Source organism: Pteropus vampyrus, unplaced genomic scaffold (assembly GCF_000151845.1).
Source record: "Pteropus vampyrus isolate Shadow unplaced genomic scaffold, Pvam_2.0 Scaffold276, whole genome shotgun sequence".
Taxonomy (NCBI): Eukaryota; Metazoa; Chordata; class Mammalia; order Chiroptera; family Pteropodidae; genus Pteropus; species Pteropus vampyrus.
The window spans coordinates 2,795,658-2,812,365 of record NW_011889057.1 but is presented as its reverse complement, the minus strand read 5'-3'; the positions used below and the strand labels follow the sequence as shown (position 1 = coordinate 2,812,365).

Below are 16,708 nucleotides of genomic sequence, written 5' to 3'. Positions count from 1 at the left end.
TTCTAGGGCCTGGAGAGATGGGAGAGGGCCACCTCTTCTGCTGTCCCTATAGACCCCTGCTAACCCCTCTTCCTCCCACCCTCCTCTAGTCTGCAAGGTGGCCACACACAGAAAATGTGAAGCAAAGGTGAGTATCAGGTGGGGGAGGGAGACCGGGTCCGTTCTTCCTCTGAATCAGGGTTCTCTAGCTACACTGGCATCAACCCTCCACTCCTTTCATCATTGGAGAACCCCTGCTGGCATGGGAGAGGGTGCTGCACTGGGCCCTTTAAGAACCACCCTACTCCACCGCAGGTGAGTGGCTGCGACGCGCGGGGCGGGAGGGCGACGGCGTGTGCGTCACGGCCGGAGGGCAGTGCCGGGGGCGGTCGCCAGGGGGCGCGGGGCTGCCGGGGCTCGAGGGAGAGCGGGGCGGGAGCCCCGGGGCTGGGGGTCGGGGATTGGAGATCCGGCGGGCCGAAGCGAGCTGGGATAGCTGGCAGCCGGGAAGGTGACTAGGGGGCGGGGTGCAGGCCGCGGTCACACTCCGGTCACGGCCGTCACGCTTCGCGTGTCCTGGTGCGCACACGCCGCCTGGGCATGGTACTGCTCCGTCTCGCCACGCACCCGCGCACGCCCTCACCGAGCGCCGCTCCTCGAGCGCCGCGGGGCATGTTCCCGCGCACGCAGGCCCTGGAGCCCGGCGTCACTGGCGGCGCTCGCAGGCCCTGGCCTGGAAGTGCGTGTGAGGGTTTTCCTTTTCTACTTCACATCTGGGGAAACTGAGGCAGAAAGCAGGCACAGATGAAGCTGATACGACTTTCCAGCCCCACTCTTCGGCCCCCTTGTGCGGCTACTCTCAATTCTCCAGATCCCTCTGGGCACACCCACATACCCGCCTTCCTCCCTCGCTCTTCCCTGGGCCTCACCCCTCCTCCGTGGCGCCGGGCTCCCAGCCTCTCATCCAACCACAGCTATTTCCAGGAAGGGGGAGTGTGGGTGGAGGGGTTTCTCCAAACAAACCAGAGGCTTTGGAGTGTAAGGGGGCCAGGCTGGGGGAGAAGCTGACAGGCTCTGGAATGTTCCAGGCAGGAGGAGGGTGAGGGTCCCCGGGGGCCTGGCCATGCCTTCCCAGCCCTGTCCCAATGAGCTACTTTTCCTCTCAGCACCCGCTGAGGGATCAGCGCTCTTCCATCTCCATCTTCCCTCAGAGGTTCCCCAAAGAGTAGGGACTCAAAGTCATGCTTCCCTAGCCACCCAGCACAGGGGGTAGTTAGTGAGCCACTCAGGTGAAGAGCGAGAGAGGATGTTTGCAGACCTGTTGCAGGTGAGGGCGACTGCTAGGTGAGGGGGCTTTCAGCCCCTCTGGAGGCAGCCGGAGTAGAAAGAAGCATGCTAGAGGGGTCTGGGTCAGGGTATGTGCAATAGGAGCAGAGAAAGGCACCCATCCCACTACAGTGTCCCTCCTCTCCCCAGCAGGGCTGGGGACTGGACGTGGCCAGGCCCAGTTGCCCACACTGGCCAGGGGCCTGGAATGTCCTGGGAACCAGCCAGAGCTGGTGGGGTGGGAGTGGGTTGCAGAGCCAGTGCCCCTCTCTAGTTACAGGCTAGGGGCCCAGGCTTCGCCACACAGATGCCTCCCTCTGGCCAAGGTACCCTGGGGACAGACTTCTTAACCTGGAAGGAGAATTAGTGCTTCAGAGGGGAAGCCTCAGGCTAGGCCCAGCTCAAGCAGGTCCAGGGAAGTGTCCTGAGTGAGACTCTTACAAGGGGGCTCATGCCAGAGAAGGCAAGATTAGACCAGCTCCGTGGGCATGAGGGAGGGAGAGGGAAATCTAAGGACCTGGTGGGAGCTGCCCTGCTGGGGGAGTTGCCTGAGCTCTGGGACATTCAGTAAACACCATGCAAATGAGGGGGGGGCATATTTGTGCATTCAAGTGACAGCTAGTTCAAGGGTCTGCTGTCCAAGGCTTGGGGCTGAGGACCCCCAGGCCATTAACCCCTTATATCTTCGGAAGATTACTACCCCCCTTTCCAAGGCCCCAATCCACCTCTTTCCCTTGACTCCCAGGACAGGAAGTTGGCCATGTTCCCAGGAGGGAGGCAGGAGGCCCACGGAGGGGGGTAGAGTATGCATTGGGAGGGGGACCTCCTGTCCAGTCCTCAGGTCCTGGAACAGCTGCTAAGGAAGAAGAGCAGAACTGGGAAAGCCATGAAGGTAGTACTCAGGCTTTGGGGGAGGGAGGCAGCCCTAGGGCCTGGGGTGGAGGGCCGAAGTGGCAGGGCTCTAAAGAAGGCCTAAGGATCTGAGATATCAGGAAGAAACAAGCCCAGGAAATGAGTGAGTGGGGAACTGTCAGGAGCTGAGCAGCTGGGGGCTCTCAGGAGAAGGGCCTCAAATGCCTTGGGCTGTGGCAGAATGGATCACTCCTGTGGGCAAAGCTGTCATCTGGCTGGAATTTGCCTTCCAGTGTGAATGGGGGAAGGGGGAAAGGTGAGCTCATTTTCCTTTTTCTACTTCACAACCGGTGAAACTGAGTCAGGAAGCTAGCCCTCAGTCTCATTTTCCCTCACCCTCAGGGTACACTCCGGATCTTGGGCTGGCTGGAGTAGTGACTCCTAGCTTCCCTCCGTCCTCACTGGAAGTCCCCAGAGAGCCTGAGAGTTCTGGCTGGGAGGCTGGCCTGGCCAGGACACGGTGTTCCCCGCTGGCCCTTGAGCCCTGCCCTGAGACCTAAATTCCCACCCTGCCCCCACCCTGCCCTGCCCCACTAGTGACTGGATCTCAGGATCCCTGCAGATCCCTGGATGAGGTATATCCCTGGGCATGGGGCAGCTCCAGAGCAGGGGATGTGGAGGGCAAAAGATGCGGGGTTGACACTCCCAGCAGGGTAGATCCTGGGAATCTGATCTCCTGGCCTCCCCCACATCCTCCCCCACCCCACTTCCTGGAGCAGCGACCTGCCTCCTTCCCGCCTGTACTCCCCTCCGCTTCCAGGGCTGGGCTTCTCCTCACACCAGCCAGACAGCCTACCCTCCACCCAAGGGAAGCGGCTGCCTCCGCCAGGCTGCTTCCAGGAAGCCCCAGGCCAGGCCCCAGCATTGTTCTGGCCCCACGGCCAGCACTTCAGCCAGCCGGACACCATGAAGTCCAGCGGCCCCGTGGAGAGGCTGCTCAGAGCCCTGGGGAGGAGGGACAGCAGCCGGGCCACCAGCAGGGTAGGAGTGCCCACTAACTGGGCAGAGGAGGGGCGGGGTGGAGGTGTGGACAGTGGAGGAGGGGTCCAAGACTCAGGCCAGACCCTCCCCCTCAGCCTTCTCCCTTTGCCCTGCATCCCCCTCATTCTGCCCCTTTGAGGTTGCCAGGGCTGTGGTGTGAGCAGCAGAAGTTTGGGTTAGAGCAGAACCTGGCGTCTGTTTTGGCTCCTCTATAACCTCCCTGCCCTAGCCCAGGCCAACCCTCACGGTCCTGGCCCCCCATATACCTTCCAGGTATACTTCATTGTAGGACCTTTCCGGATACCATCCTGGATCCCCAGAGCAGGGCTAAGAGATCAGGCGCCTTCCCTGAGCCAAGAGGTTTGGGGGAAATGGGGAGGGGTTGGTGAAGGAAAGAAAAGAGGTGGCCAGGTCTCAGGAGTGCCTTAGACACTGGGGGTTTGCTTTCCGCTGACATCATCCGTGTATGCTGTTCATACTAGTTGTACCCAAGTTTCCTAGTGGGTCTGGCAAGGTTGATCCAGCCCAGGAGAGTTCAGCTACTGGTTTAATCCAGCTGCTTCAGGGATGGACAGCCAAGAGACCAGAGGTACTGCCTAGGTCCCCATGCTGGGAGGCCTAGAGGCCCCATCACTCCCTTTCTCCACATTTTCTCAGTCTTACCCCAAAAGCGGCAGCTCAGGGCAACATGAAACAATACTATAGAAGGGGCATGGGGCAGGAATTTGAACTCCAGAGGAGGAGAAAAATGGGTAAAAGAGAGAGGAGGCAAGGAGGTAAATGGTCCCCAGACAGGATGGGAGGAGTGAACCACAGTGGGAGGGATGAGACAGTAGGAGGAGGCCTGGGCCACAGCGAGCATCCCAGCCTCCTGCTTCACTGCACCTCTGGGTGGGAAGGGTCCCAACACAGCATCTGGTCCACTCCCTTCCCCCATTCAATGCTGAAATCCCACTTGACCTTCCTCAAACAATGGGGTGTTCCCTACAGCCAGAAGTAAGTAGCGAGGCAGCTCAATATTTTCCCCGATGTCATGCCTCTGCCTCTCCTTTCAGTATTACCACCCGCCTCCTTACACAACTGCTGCCTGCCGCCTCAATGCACAATGAGTAAACATGTTCTGGGAAGGGGAGGGAATGTCAGCTGCCTAGAGCATGGGGACAGCAGGAGTCAGGGGAGCAGAGCTGGCTGAGGCCACTCCCTGCCAGGTCAGTCTGGTGCTACGTGACTGACATCCTACATTCATTTCTGGACCCCCTGCTGCTCACTGTGTACATGGGCCCCCATCTGAGGAAGGCAAGATGGGAGGAGAAACAGAACCCCATAGAAGAGAGTTAGAGAGCACCCCTACCAGGAGGAAATCTCTCGGGTTTGGGGTGGCAGTGACCACAAGGGTGTCACACGCCAGGGCCACATGAGGGGTCTAAGAGATCCCTTGGGGAGGAAACGACCCAGTGACAGTGACACAAGGGGCCAGATTCCATGCACTGTAGAGGACAGGCCCCACAACTGGCCGGAAACAGCTGTAGCCAAGTGTGTCCTACAAGTTTGGGGACTTTAATTGGGATGGAGGAAGAAAGGAACCAGTATAGTCCTAAGATCTTGGCCCAGTCCCAGAGACGGGCTGGCTGGGAATGGACACCTCTGTCTGTGTCTGTCCCTTCACCCAGCCTAGGAAAGCTGAGCCGCATAGCTTCCGGGAGAAGGTTTTCCGGAAGAAACCGCCAGTCTGTGCAGTGTGTAAGGTGACCATCGATGGGACGGGCGTCTCGTGCAAAGGTGAGGCACCCTGTTCTGTGACTCTGAGAGCCTTCACCCAGCATGACTGTGTCACACAACTCCAGCTGGCAGATGCACAGAACATAAACCATAATGTGCGTGCCGCCCCTTGACTGGGCAACATGAGAGCAGAGAGGCAGCTGCTTCCGTTCCAAACAGCTCTTGCTCTCCATGACAGACACTCTCAGCAAAAAGGAGACCCAATACTCTCCAACACCTTCCCACCCTGACCTGTGACTGGTGGCTTTTCTCACCCCCTTCCTCATCACCCCCACCTACCCTAGAACATTATCCTGGCTCTCTCCCATCCTGGCCTGGGAAGTAGTACCCCACTACCATTCTCTGCCCCTGTTCCCTCACCCCATCTCAATGCAGTCCTGGAAGTCCCAGGGTCTGGTTCTAGGGCCTGGAGAGATGGGAGAGGGCCACCTCTTCTGCTGTCCCTATAGACCCCTGCTAACCCCTCTTCCTCCCACCCTCCTCTAGTCTGCAAGGTGGCCACACACAGAAAATGTGAAGCAAAGGTGAGTATCAGGTGGGGGAGGGAGACCGGGTCCTTTCTTCCTCTGAATCAGGGTTCTCTAGCTACACTGGCATCAACCCTCCACTCCTTTCATCATTGGAGAACCCCTGCTGGCATGGGAGAGGGTGCTGCACTGGGCCCTTTAAGAACCACCCTACTCCACCCCCTGGAGGGCTGGCCCAGGCGAGTGGACGAGACAGCGACAGCGTTTGTCTTGGTGCTGTGCCCAGGCTGCAGCTGGCGAGAGGGTGGGGGTGGGGAAGAGGAGGAGAATGAGGAGGAGGAAGGGTGGAGTGGGTGGGTAGGGGAGCAGGATTTCAGAGACTGGGCCGCCGGATGGGCTGTGCCTTCCCTCTGGGGAAGGGGCCTCAGGATGCCTGGGTGGGTCTCATCCTGGGCCCTGGAGAGGCTGGGCAGAAGGTACAAGCTGTGGACATCAGCTTGTCCCCATTGTCAACTGGGGACCTGCGAGCCCCATCATGAGGAGGTTCTTTGGTCCTCTTCCTGCAGTGCAGGGGTTCCCAGGACCTTGGAGCTGGCTTTGGGGAGCTCTGTACCCAAGGGCGGGGTCTAATGGTGAAAGAGGCCAGTGTCCGTCCCTGGCCATGGACTGCCTGTATGGCTCTATATATAACTCCTGCCCTGTAGCTGGATGAATGGGGGTCTGTGTGGGCATGGGGCTAAGAGCCAAGAGCAACAAGTAGGGGGCGTGGGGGTGTGGGGGATCGAGAGGCCAGAGGGGAGGCTCCCTTAAATAGAGGAACCTCAGCTGGAGCCTGTGCCCATCTCCTGACAGCCCCTCCACCTTCTTGCTGAAACTGAGGGGTGGCCCCATCCTCGAGTCCAGGAGAGCCCATTTCACCAGGAGCTTAGGCTCTCACTCGGGTCTTCTTTCAGGTGACTTCGTCCTGTCAGGCCTTGCCTCCTGCAGAGCTGGTGAGTGTGCTCTGGGATGAGGTGGGGGAGGCAAGGAACCTGGCTTCGGTGTCCAAAGGTTGGGGGCGGGGAGCGGGAGGTTACCTTGAATGGACTGCTGTGGATATTGGTCAGCCTGAGGGAAAGGGAAAATACGTCTGGGCCCTCTGTTCTTCTTGTCCTCTGGACCTGCTGAGACTAGAATTCTTCTCCCCTGGCCCAATACAACCCTCACAAGGGACACTGGCAGGCTGTCTCCATTATCCCCAGAACCACACTGGTCCTTGCCCCTGCCCTAACCACTCCCTTTTCCGCCCCCATCTCCCTCTAGCGGAGAAACACGGCCCCCGTGCGGCGCATAGAGCACCTGGTAAGGTGATGCTGGAGAAGGGGTGAAAGAAGGTAGCTCTGGGAATAAGGACCTAGGTTCCTTCTGGGGACAAAAGTTCATGGAACTCTGGAGTGGGGAGCCTAGAGTGGTGGGGCGGGGGGCACCCCAAGAGATGCGCATCATCTCATGTTATCCACCAGGGATCCACCAAGTCTCTGAACCACTCAAAGCAGCGCAGCACTCTGCCCAGGTAAGTGAGGGCCCCGGGAGTGATCCCACATGAGCCCTTTCCGTGGTTCTCACACTCCCCCAAAGAAGTTCTCTGGGACAGCCCTCCTCCCCTCCCAGACGATTCCATTCATTTTCGGGACCCGGGAGGCCTCACCTGCCGCGGTCCAGACACTCTTCCATTATACCAGACCCCTCCGGGAGCCCGCCCCCTCCGTTTCTTACGCAGGCTTCTCTTCCCAGGAGCTTCAGCCTGGACCCGCTCATGGAGCGCCGCTGGGACCTGGACCTCACCTATGTGACTGAGCGGATACTGGCTGCCGCCTTCCCTGCACGGCCCGACGAGCAGCGACACCGAGGCCACCTGCGTGAGCTGGCTCACGTGCTGCAGTCCAAGCACCGTGACAAGTACCTGGTGAGGGGCGGGGCCTGCCGCAATCAGCTAATGAGAGACCTGGGAGATCCAGATGGGCCCTGGCTACCCGCTGACGTCAAACCCTCGGAGGCGGGGCCCGGAGGTGCAGGGGATACCGCCTGGGAGCGAAGACCATCGGGCTGCCACTGCTGGGCAAGGCCTTAGCAACTTCCTCATTTTGAAGAAAGACTTAGGGTCACAGTGGGTGACGCCACCTCCACGCATCGCCGTGCCTCGCTTCTTGAGGTCACTTCCATCTAAAGCCCCCCAATTTCTTGCAGCTCTTCAACCTTTCAGAGAAAAGACATGATCTGACTCGCCTAAACCCCAAGGTAGGAAAGGATTAAAGCCGTTACCCCGAATCACTCCCACCCAGAAGCCCCCAGCTTCCTCGTTATTAATAGTAGCATTTGGCATCTTCTTCACTATTAAGAACTTTCCCATATGCCATATACTTGAGACACCCCAAAGCATGGTGCAGCAGGTATGGACCCATTGTAAAAGTGAGGAAAGTGTTGAGGATGTTGTGGACAGCCAATAGGTTGACCTCGCCCCAGACCGCTACACCCTGTCCCTTTTTCATCCATTTCTCTTCACTTATGGCCCCCACCCCCAGTTCCGCCCCTGCACTCTCCTCCCCAGGTCCAGGACTTTGGCTGGCCTGAGCTGCACGCACCCCCGCTGGACAAGCTGTGTTCCATCTGCAAAGCCATGGAGACCTGGCTCAGTGCTGACCCACAGCATGTGGTCGTACTATATTGCAAGGTGGGCTGGGACCTTGGGTTTCCAGGGCTGGGGCGCCCTCAGCCTGGGGCCCCAGCAGGCCCTCCATCCCTGTCTCTATCCTCAGGGGAGCAAGAGCAAGCTCGGGGTCATTGTCTCTGCCTACATGCACTACAGCAAGATCTCTGCAGGGTGAGGCTTCCCCGCCCAAGTGTCCCCTTCCTCAATGGCCCTTCCTCTAGCTGGTCCTTGAGGAACCCATCTCCCCTGAAGCCCACCTCTGTGTTCAGAGAGCCATTTACTATAAACTTGACATTGCCACCTCCTTTTCCTCACTTGTACCTCACCACAGTTCCTGGCAGGTGATCCATAGTAGTTTCCTGGGGCTGCTGTAACAAAGCGCCACAAACTAAGTGGCTTAAGACAACAGAAATTAATTGTCTCAGTTCTGGAGGCTAGAAGTCTAAAATTGAGGTGTCAGCAGAGCTGCACTCCCTCTGAGACTATGGATAGAATCCTTCCTTGCCTCTTCCTGGCTTCTGGTGGTGGCTAGCAACCCTCGATGCTCCTTGGCTTGCAGCTGCATCACTCCAATCTCTGCCTTCGTCGTCACATGGCCGTCTTCCTGTGTGTCTGTGTGTCTGTGTCTCTTCTCTTCTTCTAAGGACACCAATCATATTGGATTAAGGGCTCACCCTACTCCAGTATGACATCTTAACTAATTACAACTGCAACGACCCTATTTCCAAATAAGGTCACATTCTGAGGTACATATCTTTGGGGGGACACAATTCAACCCATAACATGGTCTTATTGCCCCATTTTACAGATGAGGAAACTAAAGTTCAGGGTACAATTGCCTGAGGTCCAACAACTAGTAAAGTGACTTTACATGGGTTTCTAGTTCTCTTTACCACAACTCTAGACTTCCTCTAGACTTGGGGGAGGGTCGCCCCTCTCATCTCTCCCCTGGAGCTTAGGGATGGGAGTCCAGGATGAGGCCAGGTCCTCATCCCCTGAACTGCCTCCACTTTTCTCAGGGCAGACCAGGCGCTGGCCACTCTTACTATGCGGAAGTTCTGTGAGGACAAGGTGGCCACAGAGCTGCAGCCCTCCCAGCGCCGGTGAGTAGCATGGGTGGGGATGGGCTGGTGGAGCAGCTCCCTCCATGGCTACCAAGGCCAAGTTTTTCTCATTCACATAGCACACCTTCATGGTGCACTTCTGATATGCCAGGCACTGTGCCAAGTGCTGAGAATTCAGGATAAACAAGGTCCCTGCTCTCATGGCGCTTACATTCTAGTAGTGTAAAAGGCAAGAAACCTGTGACAAATAGACAAGATCATTTGGATGATGACAAGTGCTATGAGGAAAATAAAGCTGTCTTTTGGTAGAGAGACTTGCCAGACGGTCAGGGCCTGCCTCTGTAAGACAAAGGTCTGGGGGAAGAGCATTCTGGGCAAAGCGGGCAACAAGTACAAAACCTTTGATGCAGCAAGAAAAATTGAGGTTAGATACAAGGAAGAACTTTCTGGCTGCAAAAAGAAGGAAGTACTGAGGAGAAGGGCAGCCCTTCCAAGTGTGAGTGGGGGTTGTACACAGTTGAAATGATACAAGGGGACCTCCAGAGGAAGGGGCTTATGTTTTCCTTGATATACCCCCCACCAGATATATCAGCTACTTCAGTGGTCTGCTGTCTGGCTCCATCAGAATGAACAGTAGCCCTCTCTTCCTGCACTATGTGCTCATGCCCATGCTGCCAGCCTTTGAACCTGGCACAGGTGAGTCCACCTGGGAGCTACTCCATGAGGAGCTATCCCCCACCCCCTCCACTCAGCACCCCTCATGTGCCTTCTTCTTGCCCCTCCCCATCCCCCCAACTCAGGCTTCCAGCCCTTCCTCAAGATCTACCAGTCCATGCAGCTTGTCTACACATCTGGAATCTAGTGAGTGCTGTGTTCCCAGGCCCCTGCTCCCCTGGGCCCCTGCTCCCTGGAGTCCTTTTTCTCCAGCTTTCTCAGATACTTGGGCCTCCAGCTCCAGCCTCTGAACCTGAAAACTAAACCACCATGGAATCCATTTTACAGAAGGGGAAGCTGAGGTTCAGCTAAAGGTCTCTCACTCAGGGCTCAGACTCCCATCTCCCAGCTCCCTCCTGACTCTTCACAGCTACCCCTGATTCAGCTCTGCCTTCTCCTCTCTTCCACAGTCATATTGCTGGCCCTGGTCCTCAGCAGCTTTGCATCAGCCTGGAGCCAGCCCTCCTCCTCAAAGGCGACATCATGGTGAGGGGGCCTTGGCAACAAGGGGAGTCTTAGGTATGGGGTAGGGGCTGGTGTTGTCTCGCCATCTCCGGTGAATCATAAATTCAAGCCAGATTAGAGAGTGAAAAAGGACTCCCCTAGATGGGGGTCATCTTGAGGTGGAAGCAGGGCAGAGCTGTGGCCAGACGGTCCCCAGAGTGGAAGCACCGAGAAAGCGTAAGTAGACATGAGGGCCCGATCCCAGTCTCCCTCTCCCAGGTGACATGCTATCACAAGGGTGGCCGGGGGACAGACCGGACCCTTGTGTTCCGAGTCCAGTTCCACACATGCACCATCCATGGATCACGGCTCACCTTTCCCAAGGACCAGCTGGATGAGGCCTGGACTGGTGAGTTAGAGACAAGTTGTGTCGGGCCTGGAGCCCAGGTGAGGGCAGGCAGGGGACCTGGCTTCTCATTGTCCATTCCTCACAGATGAGAGATTCCCCTTCCAAGCCTCAGTGGAGTTTGTCTTCTCCTCCAGCCCCGAGAAGATCAAAGGTAAGAGCAGGGCCTGGGGTTGGGGCTGAAGGCTGTCTCCCTGCTCCTCACCACCTGGGCCTTCCGCAGGCAATACCCCACGGAATGACCCCTCGGTCACTGTTGACTACAACACCACAGAGCCCGCTGTGCGCTGGGACTCCTATGAGAACTTCAACCAGCACCATGAGGACAGTGTGGATGGTGTGTGCAGCAGGCCCAGGGGTGGTGGAAGGTTTGGGGGGCACAGTCCTTCCTCCCCAGGCAGACCTACCTCCCAAAAGACACCCCCTGAGCCGGAGTCTCCAGCACTGTCCCCTCTCATTAATTCTCTCTCTTTTCTCTGCCTGCTCCCCCTCCCTGATCCTCTCCCCACTCAGGCTCCCTGACCCATACCTGTGGCCCCCTAGATGGCAGTCCTTATGCCCAGGTGCAGCGAGCCCCCCGCCAGACCCCACCAGCACCCCCTCCAGAGCCACCCCCACCCCCACTGCTGTCTGTCAGCAGCGACTCTGGCCATTCATCCACACTGACCACGGAGCCAGCCACAGAGTCCCCTGGCCGGCCACCCCCAACGGCTGCTGAGCGGCAGGAGTTAGATCGCCTCCTGGGAGGCTGTGGAGTGGCCAGCGGGGGCCGGGGGGCTGGGCGCGAGACAGCTATCCTGGATGACGAAGAGCAGCCCGCCATGGGTGGAGGTGCCCACCTTGGAACATATTCAGGCCACAGACCTGCCCTCAGCCGTCACTGCTCCTGCCGCCAGGGTTACCGAGAACCCTTTGGGGTCCCCAATGGGGGCTACTACCGGCCAGAGGGAACCCTGGAGAGGCGGCGGCTGGCCTATGGGGGCTATGAGGGGCCCACCCAGGGCTATGCCGAGGCCTCTGTGGAGAAGCGGCGCCTCTGCCGATCACTGTCCGAGGGGCCATACCCCTACCCCCCTGAGCCGGGGAAACCGGCCAGTGGGGACTTCAGCTACCGCTCCCCTGGCTACCGGGAGGTGATGATCCTGGAGGACCCTGGGCTGCCTGCCCTATGCTCCTGCCCTGCCTGTGAGGAGAAGCTGGCTCTACCCACGACAGCCCTATATGGGCTTCGACTGGAGAGGGAGGCTGGAGAGGGGTGGGTGAGTGAGGCTGGCAAGTCTCTCCTACACCCAGTACGGTCTGGGCACCCACTGCCCCTGCTGGTGCCGGCCTGCGGGCATCACCATGTCCCAATGCCTGACTACAGCTGCCTGAAGCCACCCAAGGCAGGCGAGGAAGGGCATGAGGGCTGCTCCTACGCCATGTGCCCTGAAGGCAGGTATGGGCATCCAGGCTACCCTGCTCTTGTGACATATGGCTACGGAGGAGCAGTTCCCAGTTACTGCCCAGCATATGGCCGGGTGCCTCACAGCTGTGGGTCTCCAGGTGAGGGCAGAGGGTATCCCAGCCCTAGTGCCCACTCCCCACGGGCTGGCTCCATTTCCCCGGGCAGCCCTCCCTACCCACCATCCAGGAAGCTGAGCTACGAGATCCCTGCAGAGGAGGGAGGGGACAGGTATCCGCTGCCTGGGCACCTAGCCCCAGCAGGACCCTTGACATCTGCAGGTAAGGGGCACTGGGGCGGGGAGTGCCCAGGGCAGAGGAGGGTCCTGGAGGATGGTGGGGAAGGCACAGAGTGAGAAAGAGCTAAACCATACAGAAGGCCTGTTCCTGACTTACAGCCTCTCTTCTCCCCTTCCCTGTAGAGTCACCTGAGCCAGTGTCCTGGAGGGAGGGACCCAGTGGGCACAGTACCCTGCCTCGGTCTCCCCGAGATGCCCAGTGCAGTGCCTCTTCAGAGTTGTCTGGTCCCTCTACACCCCTGCATACCAGCAGCCCAGTTCAGGGCAAAGAAAGGTAGGCAGGTACCTCCTTGCCCAAGCAGGCACTGAAGGCTAGGGGTGGGGAACAGCTCACAATGGGGGCTCTGAGGCCCTGCTGACCACCTGCCCTCCTTTTTACAGTGCCCGACGGCAGGACACCAGGTCCCCCACCTTGGTACCCACTCAGAGACTTAGTCCTGGTGGGGCTTTATCACCTGTATCTCAGGGAGGCACTGAAAAGGCTGCTGAGCTGCCAGCAAGAAGTGGACTTGAGCCTCCAGCGCCTAGCCCCTTCTCCCCAACCTCCTCGGCCAGCTCGCCCAATGACTGGCCTCAAGAGAGGAGCCCGGGGGGCCGCTCTGACAGTGCCAGTCCAAGGGGTCCTGTGCCCACCACACTGCCTGGCCTCCGCCATGCCCCCTGGCAGGGCCTTCGTGACCCCCCAGACAGCCCAGATGGGTCCCCGCTCACCCCTGTGCCTACCCAGATGCCTTGGCTTGTGGCCAGCCCAGAGCCACCTCAGAGCTCACCCACTCCTGCCTTCCCCCTGGCTGCATCCTATGATATCAGTGGCCCTACCCAGCCCCCACTTCCTGAGAAGCGCCACCTGCCGGGGCCTGGACAACAACCAGGCCCCTGGGGCCCAGAGCAGGCATCACCACCAGCCAGAAGCACCAGTCACCACGTCACCTTTGCACCTCAGCTCCCAGATAATGTCCCCCACCCCCCAGGTATAAAGACCTTGAGGGAGGGAGAGAGGGTGGGAAGGGGAGCCACCTTGAGAGAACCCTTTTTCCCAGAGAGAGGCATGGTGTGGTGACTGGGCACCCCTGGGGCCAAACTCACTCCCTCCCTGTCCTAGACCCCCCCATGCAAGAGAGCCAGAGCAATGTCAAGTTTGTCCAGGATACGTCCAAGTTCTGGTACAAGCCACACCTGTCCCGTGATCAAGGTGAGAAGCCAGCCTGCCCCACCCCTCCCACCCTCTAGGGCTCTATCTGGGCTTTGGACCCAGTCCAGCCTTCTAGCTGACGCCCTTGCTGCCTCCTCCCCGTCTCGGCGTTTACTCTAGGCCGAGCCTCTCTCTAGCAGGTGGTTCTTGGCTCTGGTCCCAAGGTGGTTTAGACTCCATTGTCAGTGCCCTGTTAATGCTAAAGTTCTGTACTCAGATGCCCAACACCATCACAGCTGTTAGGGCGAATGGCCTGGGGAGCTGTCTAGCAGAGCAGTGGGGCTACGTGAGGCTCAGTCAGCCACTGTGCAAACTGCTCCTCCTGCCTCCCCCAGCCATCGCCCTGCTGAAGGACAAGGACCCTGGGGCCTTCCTGATCAGAGACAGTCATTCATTCCAAGGAGCCTATGGGCTGGCACTCAAGGTGGCTACACCCCCACCCAGTGCTCAGCCCTGGAAAGGTACAGGAGGCCCAAACCTGAGGGAAAAGGGGAGTGGAGTGGGGCAGGGACAGAGGCAAAACAAGGAAGGTGGGGGTAGGTCATCCCACTTGGTGGGGAGGAACAGGAAGTGACTCTCCTGCTCTGGAAAGATTCCCAGAGAACGGGAGAACAGGGGAACTTGGAATCTGATAAAGCCATTCTCTCCTTTCCTGGCCTCTCAGGGGACCCTTTGGAACAGCTGGTCCGCCATTTTCTCATTGAGACTGGGCCCAAAGGGGTGAAGATAAAGGGCTGTCCCAGTGAGCCCTACTTTGGTGAGAAGCAGGGGCTGGGGAGGCTATACTGGGTTTGTTTAGGGAGGCCAAGGGATCTGAGGAAGTTGGCGAGAAAGCTGGGCACCTCAGGATGTTTCTCACCTTTCACTGTAGGCAGCCTGTCCGCTCTGGTCTCCCAGCACTCTATCTCCCCGCTGTCTCTGCCTTGCTGCCTGCGCATTCCCAGTAAAGGTGGGTGTTTTATCATCTCTGTTCTCACCTATCCCTCTCCACTGCAGCCAAAGACAGAATCCAGGGTCCTGGTTCCCAGCCTGCTTTTCCTTGGGATGGCAGAGGGACTTCTCCAGCTCCTAGGGAATGCTCCTCTCTACTGACCTGCTCTGTTGGCCCTCATTTCCCTTAGATCCTCTGGATGAGGCCCCAGAAGCCCCAGTGCCCCCCAACATGAGCACAGCGGCAGACCTCCTGCGTCAGGGCGCTGGTAGGGGCTTCTCTCTCCACCCTTCCCTCTCTCTGGGCACCAAGCGGGGCACTGCAGATATAGGCATAGAGCACTGAAAGGCCTTGGGGTGGGTGGGCCCTGACAGATGCTTTTAACCCATGAAGGCAGGGGGAGCCTAATATTTGTAGGGTATGAAAAAGGGGGTCCTCAGTTCAGATTCTCATTATAAAAATGAGAATCCTGGAGAGGGGACTTGTTAGAATACAGATTCTCAGGCCTCCTTCTAGCATTTCTGACTAGGTCTGGGGGATTCATAGAATCTGCCTTTTTCACAGGTTACCTATGTAATTCTAATGCATTTTGAGCAGTGTTAGCAGGAGAAAGTGCAAGAGCTGGTGGTGTGGGAGCACTAGGGGGAGACAGATCTGGGGTCTGGCAAAGGATCCCCCCAACACACTTCTTGCCCCCGTAGCCTGCAGTGTGCTCTACCTGACCTCAGTGGAGACTGAGTCACTGACTGGCCCCCAGGCAGTGGCCCGGGCCAGCTCTGCAGCTTTGAGCTGCAGCCCCCGCCCAACACCAGCCATTGTCCACTTCAAGGTCTCAGCCCAGGGCATTACATTGACAGACAACCAAAGGAAGTGAGTATGTGTTCTGAGCCCTTGGGAAACCCCAAGCTTAGGCCCCAGGGGCTCCAATTTCTGGGCGTTACCCTGATCTTTCCTTCACAGGCTCTTCTTTCGCCGCCATTATCCAGTGAACAGCATCACCTTCTCCAGCACTGATCCTCAGGACCGGAGGTGACCCTCCCTCCCAGCCCTTTCCTCCTATAGCCCCACCGTGGCCCATCAGGCCCCATAGACCAGTCTCCTGCTGTAGCTCCTCATTCAGTAGCTACTTCCTGGGGTACATTCCTTCACAGTTCTTTTCCTTCTGCAGATGGACCAACCCTGATGGGACCACCTCCAAGTAAGCCTTTCCATGGGCACAATCTCTTCCCTCCACGGGATCGAGGCACCTCCTTTCTCCCCAACCCTGGCTCTGCAGTCCCCTGTGAAAGGGGTGCTGAGCCCCCTCCCTACCCTGCTTTTGTGCCTCTAGGATCTTTGGTTTCGTAGCCAAGAAACCGGGAAGTCCCTGGGAGAATGTGTGTCACCTCTTTGCAGAGCTTGACCCAGATCAGCCTGCAGGTGCCATTGTCACCTTCATCACCAAAGTTCTACTGGGACAGAGAAAATGAAGGAAGGCCACAAGCTCGGAGCCCACATCAACACTGCACCCTTCCCAGCACCCCACAGCCCTCACTTCCCCTGGCCTAGACCCAGGAGACCCGGGAGCTGGCCCCCTCCTTTAGGAATGGGGAGTGGGCATGAGCCTGGGACACTGCTCTCCTTCCCCGCCCCCAGCCTGCTAAGCTAAGTGGATGGGCAGTGAGATGACCTTGCACGTGAGATGGCAGAGATGGGCATGTGAAGGGTGAGGAGGCATCAGCTATTGAGCTCTGGAGGGGATCAGGACAGCCCTACCTGCACAAGAACATCAGCCCTGGAGAGGAGCCAGCTCCACCCAGCTGCAGGTCCCAGAAGGCAAGGAGAGGGCAGAGAGGTGTGGGAAGCAACACACTCCCTCCTCTGCCTTCCCCTCTGAACAGAGAGATCAGAGTGAGATCACATGAAAAAGGGGGAAAAAAGAGTCTATTTTTGTCTAATAATAAAGAATTTCTATAATGTTTAGTTGGAGCTGGAGTTGTGCATGTTCACAGGAAGGGCAAAGCCTGCTTCCCAGGGGCACACCTGTGCTTTCTGGGGGCATTCCAGGCCCGACACCAGGTCCATGGGACATATGCAGTCCCC

General features: G+C 58.2%; 1 protein-coding gene across 3 annotated transcripts; it reads left to right on the top strand.

Annotated features, from left to right (window-relative positions):
* The first annotated feature begins 1,898 nt into the window (after positions 1-1,898).
* TNS2 (tensin 2) lies at positions 1,899-16,588 on the top strand. 3 transcript variants are annotated; one of them, XM_011375846.2, is made up of 29 exons: positions 1,899-2,197; positions 4,869-4,977; positions 5,464-5,501; positions 6,398-6,436; positions 6,747-6,785; positions 6,947-6,996; positions 7,218-7,389; positions 7,671-7,721; positions 8,032-8,154; positions 8,240-8,304; positions 9,153-9,236; positions 9,781-9,893; positions 9,998-10,058; positions 10,322-10,397; positions 10,635-10,764; positions 10,850-10,915; positions 10,985-11,098; positions 11,275-12,486; positions 12,627-12,777; positions 12,885-13,474; positions 13,606-13,695; positions 14,031-14,156; positions 14,360-14,452; positions 14,567-14,644; positions 14,817-14,894; positions 15,328-15,496; positions 15,587-15,655; positions 15,795-15,824; positions 15,957-16,588. In XM_011375846.2, the coding sequence occupies exons 1-29, from the start codon at positions 2,111-2,113 to the stop codon at positions 16,093-16,095; spliced, it is 4,242 nt and encodes a 1,413-aa protein (XP_011374148.1). In that variant the 5' UTR covers positions 1,899-2,110; the 3' UTR covers positions 16,096-16,588. The 3 variants fall into 3 exon arrangements, with proteins under 3 accessions (XP_011374148.1, XP_011374150.1, XP_011374149.1); XM_011375848.2 differs by lacking the exon at positions 1,899-2,197 and adding an exon at positions 2,204-2,473; XM_011375847.2 differs by lacking the exon at positions 1,899-2,197 and adding an exon at positions 2,501-3,198.
* The last annotated feature ends 120 nt before the right edge of the window (positions 16,589-16,708 follow it).